The following is a 14,639-nucleotide window of genomic DNA, read 5'->3' as shown; positions in this document are numbered from 1 at the left end:
TAAAACTCATGTCTTCCTGGGAAGTTTTCCATGCATCTCTCCATTTTGAATTGTATTAGTGGTATCTATGTTCTATGACCACCTCCCACTTGGTCACAGGCAAACACCAACTATCAAACAAATGCCTTTTTGTTACCTAAAATCACCAGGCTCAAACTCTTTTCTTATCACAGTTTATTGTTGTACATATGAGGTACCATGCTACTATCAGAATTATATCCAGTTTTTTTATTTTAAAAAACTCAGAAAAAAAAATGTTTCCATTAATTTTCATTCAATGTGAATGACAAGAATATTATAGCTATAAACACTGAAATAACCATTTCATTTCTTCCTGAGGAAGTTTCATATTTTAAGCAATGAAAAAAGAATGCCATACAAAGCTAGTTTGAAATCACATTATCTGTTTCTTTCCCCATCTGTATTTATGTTACTTTCAGAAGAACATGACAACCACCCAGAGCATCCAATGTAGTAAGTGTGCATGTCCCCTAGATTTTGAGTTGTCTTCCAGATACACTGAGTGATCAAAATTTCTTTCAAAGGTTTGCTGCTCTAGGTAGCATAATATCTATATTATGAATGAGTAAATTTCTCCTTTCATCCCACAAGCATCCAGTGTGTTTTTGACATTTCTTAAAGGGTAAGCTGTTTAGTTGACTCAGTTTACCCAGACAGAATTACACCATTAGGAGCTTTGTTTAGAAGTTTAAATGCACATCTCATCCTTGGAGCGTAAATGCATTGTTTTTCTTTTCCTTTCTTTTTTTTAAATCAGTAGAAGTGTTGTCAAAATGAAAACACAATACCGTATTTAACTCCTGGGGCCTGTTCTCACTATGTTTGACCCTCTTAAGCTAATTTTCTTAAAATAATGACGATTAAAGAGTATATTCATTTTCTAGTATGTTAGGTATGTGCTGTTCGTAAAAGGTAGCGGTAAGCATGAAGACTGACTTTACCATCTTTGTCCAAATGACTTTGATTTTGCTTTTACTGTCAGGGATCTTAAAATCTGGTTCTTTGTCTAATTCTTTCTGCTAATAGCTTGTTTGTTTAAAAATTGGCTTATCATTTGGGTATACAAAACTTTAAAACATTTAATTAATATAATACAATTTTAGAAATGAATAGTTAGTGAAAGTATCTCAAAATTTGTTTTCTAATTAGTGAACAGTTGATAGAGTTCAATTTCACATATTATAATGGCCATAATAGTTTCATATTATAATGAAACTGGGCATAATTTTTTTTCTAATCATACTTTTGATTAACATTCATAAAAGCTTATAAAGTTATAGCAAGGAATTTATTTACTACTTAAATTTCTTATGTGTATAGTATATTTAAAAACTAAATATAAGCACAGGAAAATCAGCATGACATTCTTTTCTTTTTGGAATACTTTATTAATCATATAATCATTAAAAATTTAAGTGTAAAATATATTTTAAGAACCATGCCTGGCTCATCTTGGTACTTTCCCCATTTAATTTAGTAGATAACCCATAAATTTAACTGTGTTCTATTGTCTTTCATGAAAGTGATGTATAAAATGTTCTAAAAAAATGGCACTGGGCTTTGATTATCTTTTTCTGTCTTGTACCATTGCAAATCTGAGATTAAAAATCCTACATTAATTTGTTTTTTGTCACAGATCTCTGCATTATACAATTTCATTTTGAATTATCTGAAAAAATGTAATTTTTCTGTATTTAAACGTAAATAACCCAACATATCATCTGGAGAAACTGTCCTTAGATTTCAGTTAATAGGTTTTTTCCCTTGGGAGCATTAAGAAAAAGTTGTTTACATTAAAAAGTCAGTCTGTTTCTGGAGATGACATAGACCTCAGATTCTGAGCAAACATTTCTGTAGAACCAGTGAGAACTACTCGAGTTGATCTGCAGCTCACAGCAAAGGGACATAAGTTGTCAATCAGATATCTTCAGACCCCTACAATTTCTCGCTTTTAGAGGATTTAGCAGACACTTTATATTGCTTCTTACTGTTTTGGTATACTCAGTGTGTTTCTATTTCCCATCCAATATCTGGTACAACATACCTTTCAGAATAATAATTATGTAATGATAGAAACATTGGAAACTTTTACAGAAATGCACTAGACTATGTGGATGAAAAATCACTTTTTTCCTTCTATAACACTTATCTTTTTTTTTTCGATGCAGATAAAGCTCAGATATAACTTTACCATTCTCTGATCTAGGACAAATTGTAAATTATAATTCTTTCTAAATACTTCAGTGGATTTTATATTTTTGCAAGCAGTTTTCATGGGCATTAGGCCTCTGGCGCTTTATGCTACATTGTGATGTTTACTTTTTGTTTTGTAGGACATTTTATAGAATCAAAGAATAAGAAAACATTCTACAGGCAAACAGCAGCCTAAAAGTCTACAGAGACATAATCTTAGTTGATATATAAAAGTGTAAATATTACTACGAAATGGAACAGTTCTGCATTGGTATTTGATATTTATATTGGTTGCTATTGATTAACACATGAGTGCACAGTAGTCTCCAATAACCCCACAGGCTCAGATATGGGTTAAGAGAAAGGCTATAGGCCTCAAGGCTTGTAACAAATACTTTTAGTTTAGTTTAGTTTTGTTTCTAATCATCCACGTGCCAGCACATGGAAAGACCTTTGTTTTTCTTTTCTCATTTGAAGAGGTATATTTTTAAACCACCTTTTGGTAGCTCCTGGAAGCTCTGGGAGAGGTGAGCATTCCACAGAGATGCATTCTCGCGCTTCCTCACAGTGCTATCTCACTTTCTGCAGCTCCTGCCTCAGCCAAGATGGCAGAGGCTGTCCCAGTCTGTGCAGCAGCTTGGAGAGTTCCACGTTGTGGTCACGATAGTAGCTGGATAGAAATGCTCTGCTCTGAGGTGGGAGGAGGAGATACAAGGACATTCAATTTTATTTGTTGGAGTATACTTCATATACTTTGATGATGTTTATTTATATCTGTAGATATTTACACAGTGGCTTAAAATTGATTTTAAGCATGCAGACTATTTATTTAGCACCAGATAGTCAACAAAAGAATCCAAAATACAATACTTGTGTGCAGCCTCAAAAATGAAAGAATGATCTTGGTTCGTTTCCAAGGCAAATCATTCAGTATCATAGTAATCCAAGTCTATGCCCCAACCACTGATGCCAAAGAAGCTGAAGTTGACTGGTTCTATGAAAACCTATTACACCTTCTAGAACTAGCACCCCAAAAAGATGTCCTTTTCATCACAGGGGACTGAAATGCAAAAGTAGGACGTCAAGAGATACCCAGAATAACAGGCAAGTTTGGCCTTGAAGTACAAAATGAAACAGGGCAAAACCTAACAGAGTTCTGTCAAGAGAACATGTTAGTTATAGCATTTCCAATAACTCAAAAGATGACTCTACATATGGACATCACCAGATGGTGATGAAATCATACTGACTATGTTCCTTGCAGCCAAAGATGGAGAAGCTCTATTCAGTTAGCAAAAACAAGACCTGGAGCTGACTGTGGCTCAGATCATGAGCTCCTTATTGCAAAATTCATGCTTAAACTGAAGAAAGTAGGGAAAACCATTAGCCCATTCAGCTTTGATCCTAATCAAATCCCTTATGATTATATAGTGGAAGTAACAAATATATTCAGGGGATTAGATCTGGTAGACACAGTGCCTGAAGAACTACGGATGGAAGTTTGTAATATTGTACCCAAGGCAGTGACCAAAACCATCCTAATGAAAAAGAAATGCAAGAAGCTGAAGTGGTTGTTTGAGGAGGCTTTACAAATAGCTGAGGAAAGAATAGAAGTGAAAGGCAAGGGAGAAAGGGAATGATATACCCATCTGAATGCAGAGTTCCAGAGAAGAGCAAGGAGAGATAAGAAGGTCTTGTTAAATAGAGGAAATAGAGGAAAACAATAGGATGGGGAAGACTAGTGATATCATCAAGAAAATTGGAGATCTCAAGGGAACATTTCATGCCAGGACGGGCATGATAAAGGACAGAAACGGTAAGGACTTAAGGAGAGAGATTAAGAAGAAGTGGCAGGAATACACAGAACTATACAAGAAAGTTCTTAATGACCCAGATAACCACGATGATGTGGTCACTCACCTAGAGCTGGACGTCCTGGAATGTGAAGTCAGGTGGACCTTAGGAAGCACTACTATGAACAAAGCTAGTGGAAGTGATGGAATTTCAGCTGAGTTATTTCAAATCCTAAAAGATGATGCTGTTAAAGTGCTGCACTCAACATGTCAGCAAATTTGGAAAACTCAGCAGTAGCCACTGGACAAGGTCAGTTTTCATTCCAATCCCAAAGGAAGGCAATGCCAAAGAATGTTCAAACTACTGTACAGTTATCCTCATTTCACATGTTACTAAGGTTATGCTCAAAGTCCTTCAAGCTAGGCTTCAGCAGTACGTGAATTGAGAACTTCCAGATGTACAAACTGGATTTAGAAAAAGCAGAGGAACCAGAGATCAAATTGCCAACATTTGCCGGATCACGGAGAAAGCAAGTGAGTTCTAGAAAAAACATCTGGAAGGTCCGTCTAGTCAAAGCTATGGTTTTTCCAGTAGTCATGTATGGATGTGAGAGTTGGACCATAAAGAAAGCTGAGTGCTGAAGAAGTGAAGCTTTTGAACTGTAGTGCCAGAAAATACTCTTGAGAGTCCCTTGGACAGCAAGGAGATTAAACCAGTCAATCCTAAAGGAAATCAACCCCTGAATATTCACTGGAAGGACTGATGCTGAAGCTGAAGCTCCACTACTTTGGCCACCTGATGCAAAAGAGCTGACTCATTGATAAAGACCCTGATGCTGAGAAGAATTGAAGGCAAAAGTAGAAGGGAGTGGCAGAGGATAAGATGGTTGGATATTTTCACTGACTCAATGGACATGAATTTGAGCAAACTCCAGGAGATAGTGGAGGACAGAGGACTGGGGTGTGCTGCAGTCTATGGAGTTACAAAGAGTCAGATATGACTTAGTGGCTGAACAACAAAACGTAGTGACTCTGTTCATCAAAATACACAGTCCAAACACATAAATGTTTTCACTAGGGAAAAGGCTTTTGTATTAAACATGTGGTTTATTTGTGCAGAATTAAATGTTCAAAGAGCTAGATTGAGTTTAGAAATATAGCTGTAACAACTGATTGGTTCCAGTATTATGCTCTATTAAAACCGTTCTGGCTTTGGAGCAAGAGTTGGCTTGATAAATCTATAAAATAAAACACTCTTTTGTCATCATTAATTTACATGTAGAATTTGAAGATGATATTTTCTTAAGAGCACTTTTAAAGCATACACAAAATACTCACTGTTAAAACAGTACTGTGGTAAACCTTAAAAATACAGCAGGTAAATCAGGTAAACCCATAACCTGATATATTTGCACTATTTGACCCAAGGAAGGAAAGGAATGCCTTGAAAACCACCCTGATTTACAAGGATGTAGATTTCCCTTTAATAAAGGAAAATATTTTAATAATTGAAATTGTAAGAAATGGAAAGTGCTGTGTTGTAAGGTGGTGTTTAGTGGGGTTTATATAGAGTTCAAATGACTGTGGTTGGGAATGTCATGGAGGGTGGGTTTCTGGATCTTCATCTGTACCTCTCCACTTTACTATTCTGAGGGTTTCTGTTCATTTGAATCTTTAAAAGATTAATTTTAAATTAATCTTATCTTATTCTGCTGTTCTCTTAAAATATCATATCTGGTACCCCATCTTAAATGCCATCGAAAAACATGTCATTTTATGTTGATAACTTCAATGTAACATAGTGGTTTTTGCAGGAATTATGATCACTGGAACAAGACTGAACATTTGTGCTGTACTGTAACCATCACTGCCATCAAGGGAGAACCCAAACCTTTGTGTGGCTCATGTGTCAATCTCCCTGCTTTTCTCTGTTTTGGGTCTCCTCAGTCATCAGCTCTAAAACCACCGACAGGCCCAGCTAGTGTACCCTGGCCAGAGAAAGGTGGAGACAAAACATATTCCCAGATCCTCTGTCTGGGGGTCTGATCATTCTGTGCCTCCTCTGCTGCCAGCCAGACCTGGAATCCAGGGCTGAGCCCGAGGCCTTTGTGTAGAGGCTTCCCCACCATTCTCTCCTAACATCTCCCTTTGCATTGCTCCTCTTTATGAAGGAAGCCCTGGGGCAACAGCAGCCTGGGACTGCCTACATCCTGCCAGCTTGCTCCCCAGTATTTCTCATGTGACAAAGGATTCTCCAGCATCTCAACTAACTTTAGAATTGAACCTCCTGAGATCCACATTCTTCCTACATTCCCTTGGGGTTTCATATCAGTATCGTACCTCCTGATATGGAGGATTATCTCAACTACATCTCAATGTATTGGCTTTTTTGGCATTATTTTCAAACCTGACAGCCTGTATTAGCAGCCAAACCCTTGTCCTGTGCCCTATTAAGTGAGTATGTTGGTCCCCATAATCAAGTACCCCTTCTTCTTCTGCTCCCTCCTATGGCAAGATAACTGATAAGAGATTTGTAAAGTACAACATGTCCTATTTGAGAGTCTAATATGTTCAGGCCACGAATTACTAGGACAGAATTCAGTGATATGCAGAATTTACATACACTGTTATCTGATGATTGTTCAGAAAGGGTACTATTTTAGATGGCAAATCAGATAGAATATATGCTAATGTATGCCAATATAGTCCATTCCATGCAAACCCACAGGAAATTAATGTAATAAAAGGAATAATAATGTATACTTATATAATATAAAACATGATCAAAGAAGAAATCATATAATAAATCCAGTAACAGGTTGTTTATTGGACTATTATTAAAGAAACTATCAAGTGCTTTTGATTTGGAGAGGTAATTGACTCAGTGGTTCATTCAAACTGTCAGCTTTTATTCCTTTCCTATAATATATTTTGATAAACAAAGCCAAAGTGGAAGCCTAATAATCCGCCAGATCGTAATTTCCAGGATCAAATGTATCCTGTGATGTTTCGGTGATACTTGTGGGGAAGGGTACTGGTGTGTTTTCTGTAGTAGAAGGAGAAGCAAGCAGTGTGGTGACAGTACTGCCTACTCGAATCTGTTCTACGCATTTGTGTTTTCATTACCTCCAGGAAAGATGCCTTTCTCTCGCCTCCTGTCTGGGCATTTCTGTATGAAGTCAGCCACCCTACTCCCTCAAATAATGACTCTGGTTCCGGCAGAGAGCTCCTAAGACCCTTGTAATTTCCTGAGTTACAGGGGTGAAAAGAGTGTCTTTTGTTATGTACAGTAAGTTCCTTTAAACTTTGCCCAAGTTTATGCTAATGAAGTGACTCGTATGGGTCCCTAGATAGCTTCAGACGGGGGCTGGTTGCTAGAGGAGAAGCTCTGGTGCTCAGGACCCTTATGGACCTTGTCCTGTGTACCTCTCCATTTATAATAATAGGAAGTAAAGTATTTCTGGGGCATGTGAGTCATTACATCAAATTATAAAACCTGGGGAGGAATTCTTGGGAACCCTGATTTGTAGCCAAGTTGGACAGATGTGTGAATAACCTGGCAGTTTTGTGGAACTGAGCCCTTAATCTGAGGAGACTGTACTTAACCCTGGGTAGTTGGTGTCAGAATTGGATTAAATTATAGGACACCTACCTGGTATCTGCAGAAAATTACAGAATTGCTTGGTATGGAAAAACCCACATATCTGATGTCAGAGGTGTTTGAGAAAAAACATCTTAGGAATGTATTACATAGAAACCTTATTGAGAAGTATGGAACTAGTGATATCCTGAAAAGTTTTAGATTTTTAATCTTTCTCTACCATGAATTTAATATCATGTCTCAGTATATGTTTGATGGGAGTAAAATAAAATGCTAAGAAAGATGTTCTACAGTGTCTTAAATGTTTTAGTTTCAATGAATATACAGAGAAATAGCTTTGACATACATGAAAATGAAACATTTTATATTGCCGTCTTGAAATGCTATGGAAATCACCCTTGAATATTTATTAATGTGTGCTGTTTTCATAGTGCACTGAAGGTATATTTTAATAATCCACCAAAGAAAACTGTAGCTCTGAGAGTACCCTTTGTTTATCAAAAGAACCCCCAGAATGTCTTTTAGGTAGAATTTAATTATGAGTTTAGTGAGGACAAAGCTCTGTCTCTATCAGATTGGAATAATAAAAAAAAAAATGGTCCTGAAAGTCTTCAAGAATTAAAAAGGATTGAGATAAGTTCAGACCACGTTAGGATTCTCAGACCACTGTAGGATTCTTAGTTACCACAATATATTAAACGTTGTGGGAAAACAGTCTCAAATGTTTTAATTTTTGAGTTAGTTATTTTTTTTAATAAAATCAATCTACTTGCATTCTTATGTCCAAACTGCACATTAACTGGACTGATTATGAAATCAAAGTACTAATAAATTTTAACATATGTGTAGTAAGCTTTAAAGTGGAAATATAGGGCCAACAAAGTGGGAAAACTGTAGCTTTAAGTGGCCACCATGGCCATGGCACCATTTGGAACAGAACAAACGTGACATGCTACATGTCTATGGCAAACTTTGGGTGTCTCCATTCTCCAGAGCCTAAATTATCTGCTAGTATGTTACATATTTGGGAAATATATTAATTTTTTAATCTTATTATCATATTAGGAGTTCAAAACTTAGTATACCGGTAGTTAATATTATTATGCAGGCCACATTTACCACTGCAGAGTGACTTAGTGAAAATAAAATCTTTGGTCCTATTTTTAATTTCCAGTTGATATATTTCCTGCCCTGGTTTCAGTTAATATTTTTAGTGCTAAAATTTCTGTGAATGTATCTCTTTTTGGAATGAGATGTTGCCTTCTTTGTTCTGATTCCAAATGGCAAATTCTATTGTTGGCCTTTATTTTCTCATGACAGGTAATATATCACTGGAAAAATCAAAAGAAGCAAGCAGGATGCATCCAATCCAAATGTTGCTTTTTATTTTTAGAAAGTGAATTTTTTATTTTAATCATTTTTCTAATAAAACAGATATATTTTTATGTATCATTTTGCTTATTTATTTGTATTTTTAAGCTCTATACTTACATCAGGATCCATTGGAGGGTATTTTCTTCCTTTGCTCTTTCCAAGGCATTTTGTTTTACCTTCTTCCAGTAATTGACACCAGAAACCTTTATGAGAATCAAACCTTAAAAAAGATACAAAGAGCAAAATAGTAGTTTTTGAGCAACTAATATAATATGCTGACCAAAAACATGGGATATTTTAGTTTGGATATTAATCTATACTGAGGAAACTGGCATATTTTTTGACTACATCACTTTACATAAAGTCTTTTGGCATACTTCTGAATTCTCAGTCCATCTGTCATCTCTGTGAGTTTGCCAGATTTCTAATAGAAAAACTGTCAGCAGAAGGTCTCCTATTAATAGAAATTAATAAGCCTACCTCCTTCATCTGGAAAGAAAAGTTTTATAAGTTTCAAGCCCATTCTTTCCTTTTGCAGGGTTTAAAAATGACACATCAGGCTTCATCCATATCTGTGGGTTTACATAGTACTTTTATCATTTGATTACAGGTTAATAGAAGAGATAGGGTTTGGGTGTGTCATGGAGTGATTACTTTTAGAATTATCTAGCTATAATCCATTTAATTTTTTTTTCCAGAGACACTTTCTTATTTTGGTATGAGCTCTGTATTAAAGTAATAACACTTATAAATGAAGATTTTATGGTATAATTATAATAAAAATCATAGAAGCACATTATATTTTAGTATACTAAGATATTTCATACAACTCTTTTTCATTTGAGCTTTCCTTATAACTCCTTAATGATATGGAGTATAGCATTTGTCCCATTTAGTGGCACTTAGCTTAGTGTTTGGCTCTTTGTGAACACTCACCAACTGTTAGTTGAATAAAAAATGAGAAAGAAGGAAATGTTCATCGAGGTTTATCTATCTTGGACTATGTACTTTTTAAGTATGCAGGTGACAACTCAAGTCTGGGCCTCCTGACTCCAGGTCCAGGGCCTTTTCTTCTTTACTGGTCTCTGGTTATGTTTTGTATTATCATTCATTATGAATATATAGTAATTTCCATGCTTGACTATAAAAGTGACTGCTAACAGTATTCATGATTCTTTCACTTGCTTTAGTTATTCAGTGATTCTATTGCTATAATTTCTTCTTCATTAGAAATTATTATCATTTAGGACCACTCAGAATGCTGTATCTAGCTCTTTCTTAAAATTATAGTGTTAACAGTGAACAACTGGAAATCAAAATAAAAACACATTTAATTTAGCATAAAACATGAAATACCTAGGGATAAATTTAACACAAAATATGTGCAAGATCTGTGCACTGACAACATATGTTAAGAGAAATTACAGAAGACACAAACAAAAGAAAAGCTGTACCATATTCACAGATCAGAAGACTAAATATTTTTAAAAATATCAATTATCTCCAGATTTATCTAGAGATTCAATGTGAGTTCAATCAAAATTCCAGTGGACTTTTTTGGGTGGAAATTAAAAAGATGATTATAAAATGTATATGGAAATAAAAGCTAACAATTTGTTTTAAACAAGCCAAAACAATTTGAAAGAGGAGATCAAAGCTGGAGATCTCATAGTATTTTATTTCAAGATTTACTATAATGCCACAATAATAAAGCCTATGTAGTACTGGAACCAATGGATCAGTGAACAAAATAGAATCTAGAAACAGTCTTTTAAGCAAATGGAACTGGAAAAATTGGATATCTATATGGAAAATATGAATATCAATCCTAATCTCACACTGTATATGAAAATTAACTTGAAATGGGTTATAAAATCTAAATCTAAGAGCTAAACTACAAGAATTCTGGAAGTAAACATAGGGAAAAACACATATAAAATTTTTGTACCTTTGTTTAGGCAAAGATTTCTTAGGAAGAATGGTAAAAGAATAATGATAATTTTGAATACATCAAAATTTAAAATTTTGCTTTTCTAAAATACTCAAGAAAATGAAAGGATAAACCACAGGTTGGGCAAAAATATTTATAAAATGTATATCTAATAAAGGCCTTATATTCAGAATACACAACTGAACTCAATAAAAATGACATTATCAGTAAAAACTGAAATAAAAGATTGGAATAGACACTTCATCAAAAAAACATAGATGATCAATAAACAAATGCAAGTTTGCTCAATATTGTTAGTCATTAAGAAAATGCAAATTAAAAATCACAAATGAAATATCACTAGATACTAGAATGACTTAATTTAAAAAGGCCAATACCAAGCACTGACAAAGATGTGGAACAGCTAGAACTGCTAAACTTTGTTAGAGAAATTTAAAGATATTACAGCCACTTTGGAAAATTTCTTATAAAGTTGAATATGTAATTACTTTACAACCCACTAATCCCATTTCTAAGTATTTACCCAAAAAGAAATGAAAATATATGTCCATACAAAGATCTATACACAAATGTTCATAGTAGCTTTGTTCACAGTAGTCCCCAAATGGAAACAACCTTATGTCTATCAACTGGCAAAATGATAAATAAATTGTGCTATATCCATAAAATGGAGTACTATGTAACAATAAAAAACCCCAATTACTGATAATATAACATCATGGAGGAATGTCAGAAGTATTATGCTAAGTGAGGAAGTGGAAGAGGGGAAAAGATTGACTGCAAGAGAGCATGAGAAAACTTTTTTCTTTAAAAAACTTAAAACTTCTTTCTTTCTCTTTGTGGTGGTGTATACATGTTTGTCAAAATTCATCAAACTGTACAATTAAAATGGGTGAACTTTATTATATGTAAATTACACATTAATAGACCTGATTTAAAATTATATTGGGATTGAATGTGTGATTTAGAGAGTAGTCTTTGTAGCTAATCTTGTAAACTTTGTAACTATAGCCCTATGGCTTCCCAACCCAGGGATTGAACCCAGGTCTCTTGCATTGCAGGCAGATGCTTTACCCTCTATGCCAAAGGCCAAATACACATCTGTGAGAAGAAGGCAAACCTATATCTCTCTATCTGCACTGCTTGGGTATTAGAGACACTACAGGATTACTCACATCTGCTTGTGCAAAGCCCATTTCAGTCATTATTAAAGTGATTATGTGGACTTCCTGAGGATCCAGTGGTTAAGAATCCACATGTCAATGCAGGGTACACATGGGTTTGATCCCTGGTTCAGGGAGATTCCACATGCCTTGGCAACTAATTAAATTTTTAAAAATTATTTAAAAAGTTAAAAAAGTGATTGTGTGGGATCAGGACACAACATGATATGTCTCCATGTTGCTTATTTTCTTGTTTGAATCTGTAAGGCAACTGAAAAAATTAGTTTCATACTCAAAGGTATAAGAAAGGAGAGCATTAATAAATCAACTAACTTCAATAAAGTAAATCATTAAAAAATAAGGACTATGATTGAAATAATCTATACATGAAAGCTGGGAAGCTTTAATACAACATTTCTGAAAGTCTGCTATTGATATAGCATTTTTCATTAACATTTTGTCATTAGTAATTTCCATAATTGAACTCTGACTCATTCAGGCCTGCTATTATTACAAGTTTTTGTTGTTGTTGTTGTTAATATACCTAACTGTAGATACATGCCTGGGTCATACACATGCTGCTGCTGCTACTAAGTCACTTCAGTCGTGTCCAACTCTGTGTGACCCCATAGACGGCAGCCCACCAGGCTCCTCCATCCCTGGGATTCTCCAGGCAAGAACACTGGAGTGGGTTGCCATTTCCTTCTCCAATGCATGAAAGGGAAAAGTGAAAGTGAAGTCGCACAGTCGTGTCCGACTCTTCGCGACCCCATGGACTGCAGCCCACCAGGCTCCTCCGTCCATGGGATTTTCCAGGCAAGAGTACTGGAGTGGGGTGCCATTGCCTTCTCCAGGTCATTCACATACCTTATATTAAAATGAGCAGCTTCTGATATAATGTTTCTTTAAGGAACATTAAACTTCACATGTATTAAAATTAAAAATCAAAATAAAAATAGGTTTTCTTTCACTTCTGGTAATTGATTACATCTCATGCAGTGAGCTGTCATGCTAGACTTCACTGAGAAAAATATGTGTCTGTGCAGCTGACACCTAGCCCAGACATCTATATGCATAAGTTCACAGGCAGTGGTATAAGTGTATCATAGTGGAAACAAAAAGGAGAGGAAGGTGAAGGAAGATCATATTATTTTTCAGGTTGCCTGAGAAGGTGAGGGACTGATGCTGATGAAGGACCTTGTAAGCAATTCAGATCCCAAGTGAAGAAGCTTGACAGAGATGGAGAAAGATCTTTTTTTTTTTTAATTTTTTTTAAATTTTATTTTTAAACTTTACAATATTGTATTAGTTTTGCCAAATATCAAAATGAATCTGCCACAGGTATACCCGCGTTCCCCATCCTGAACCCTCCACCCTCCTCCCTCCCCTCCCCTCCCTCTGGGTCGTCCCAGTGCACCAGCCCCAAGCATCCACTACTGTGCATCGAACCTGGACTGGCGACTCGTTTCATACATGATATTATACATGTTTCAAAGCTATTCTCCCAAATCTCCCCACCCTCTCCCTCTCCCACAGAGTCCATAAGATTGATCTATACATCAGTGTCTCTTTTGCTGTCTCGTACACAGGGTTATTGTTACCATCTTTCTAAATTCCATATATATGCATTAGTATACTGTATTGTTGTTTTTCTTTCTGGCTTACTTCACTCTGTATAATAGGTTCCAGTTTCATCCACCTCATTAGAACTGATTCAATTGTATTCTTTTTAATGGCTGAGTAATACTCCATTGTGTATATGTACCACAGCTTTCTTATCCATTCATCTGCTGATGGGCATCTAGGTTGCTTCCATGTCCTGGCTATTATAAACAGTGCTGCGATGAACATTGGGGTACACGTGGCTCTTTCCCTTCTGGTTTCCTCAGTGTGTATGCCCAGCAGTGGGATTGCTGGATCATAAGGCAGTTCTATTTCCAGTTTTTTAAGGAATCTCCACACTGTTCTCCATAGTGGCTGTACTAGTTTGCATTCCCACCAACAGTGTAAAAGAGTTCCCTTTTCTCCACACCCTCTCCAGCATTTATTGCTTGTAGACTTATGGATTGCAGCCATTCTGACTGGCGTGAAATGGTACCTCATAGTGGTTTTGATTTGCATTTCTCTGATAATGAGTGATGTTGAGCATCTTTCATGTGTTTGTTAGCCATCTGTATGTCTTCTTTGGAGAAATGTGTATTTAGTTCTTTGGCCCATTTTTTGATTGGGTCATTTATTTTTCTGGAGTTGAGCTGTAGGAGTTGCTTGTATATTTTTGAGATTAGTTGTTTGTCCGTTGCTTCATTTGCTATTATTTTCTCCCATTCTGAAGGCTGTCTTTTCACCTTGCTAATAGTTTCCTTTGTTGTGCAGAAGCTTTTAAGGTTAATTAGATCCCATTTGTTTATTTTTGCTTTTATTTCCAATATTCTGGGAGGTGGGTCATAGAGGATCCTGCTGTGATGTATGTCGGAGAGTGTTTTGCCTATGATCTCCTCTAGGAGTTTTATAATTTCTGTTCTTACGTTGAGATCTTTAATCCA

At 35.7% G+C, this 14,639-nt stretch overlaps 1 protein-coding gene and 1 long non-coding RNA gene across 2 annotated transcripts in view; one reads left to right on the top strand and one right to left on the bottom strand.

The window, feature by feature from the left end:
* The window catches only part of LOC147371203 (uncharacterized), a 116,884-nt gene that overhangs the window by 28,815 nt on the left and 73,430 nt on the right, over nucleotides 1–14,639 (top strand). The gene's annotated exons all lie outside the window — the stretch shown is intronic.
* LOC147371202 (bifunctional heparan sulfate N-deacetylase/N-sulfotransferase 3) overlaps nucleotides 748–14,639 on the bottom strand; it is a 176,133-nt gene continuing 162,241 nt past the window's right edge. Inside the window, exons 12-13 of the mRNA XM_086407268.1 lie at nucleotides 9,100–9,202; nucleotides 748–2,904 (exon numbers count right to left, since the gene is read on the bottom strand). Coding sequence (XP_086263394.1) covers nucleotides 2,785–2,904; nucleotides 9,100–9,202 — 223 coding nt within the window. The 3' untranslated portion in view covers nucleotides 748–2,784. The remainder of the gene's footprint in view (nucleotides 2,905–9,099; nucleotides 9,203–14,639) is intronic.

This window comes from Bos grunniens, chromosome 6 (assembly GCF_055505025.1).
Source record: "Bos grunniens cultivar Pamir isolate PY7600 chromosome 6, Bosgru_T2T1.0, whole genome shotgun sequence".
NCBI lineage: Eukaryota > Metazoa > Chordata > Mammalia > Artiodactyla > Bovidae > Bos > Bos grunniens.
The sequence above is the reverse complement of the archived record's forward strand: the minus strand, read 5'-3'. Positions and strand labels throughout refer to the sequence as shown.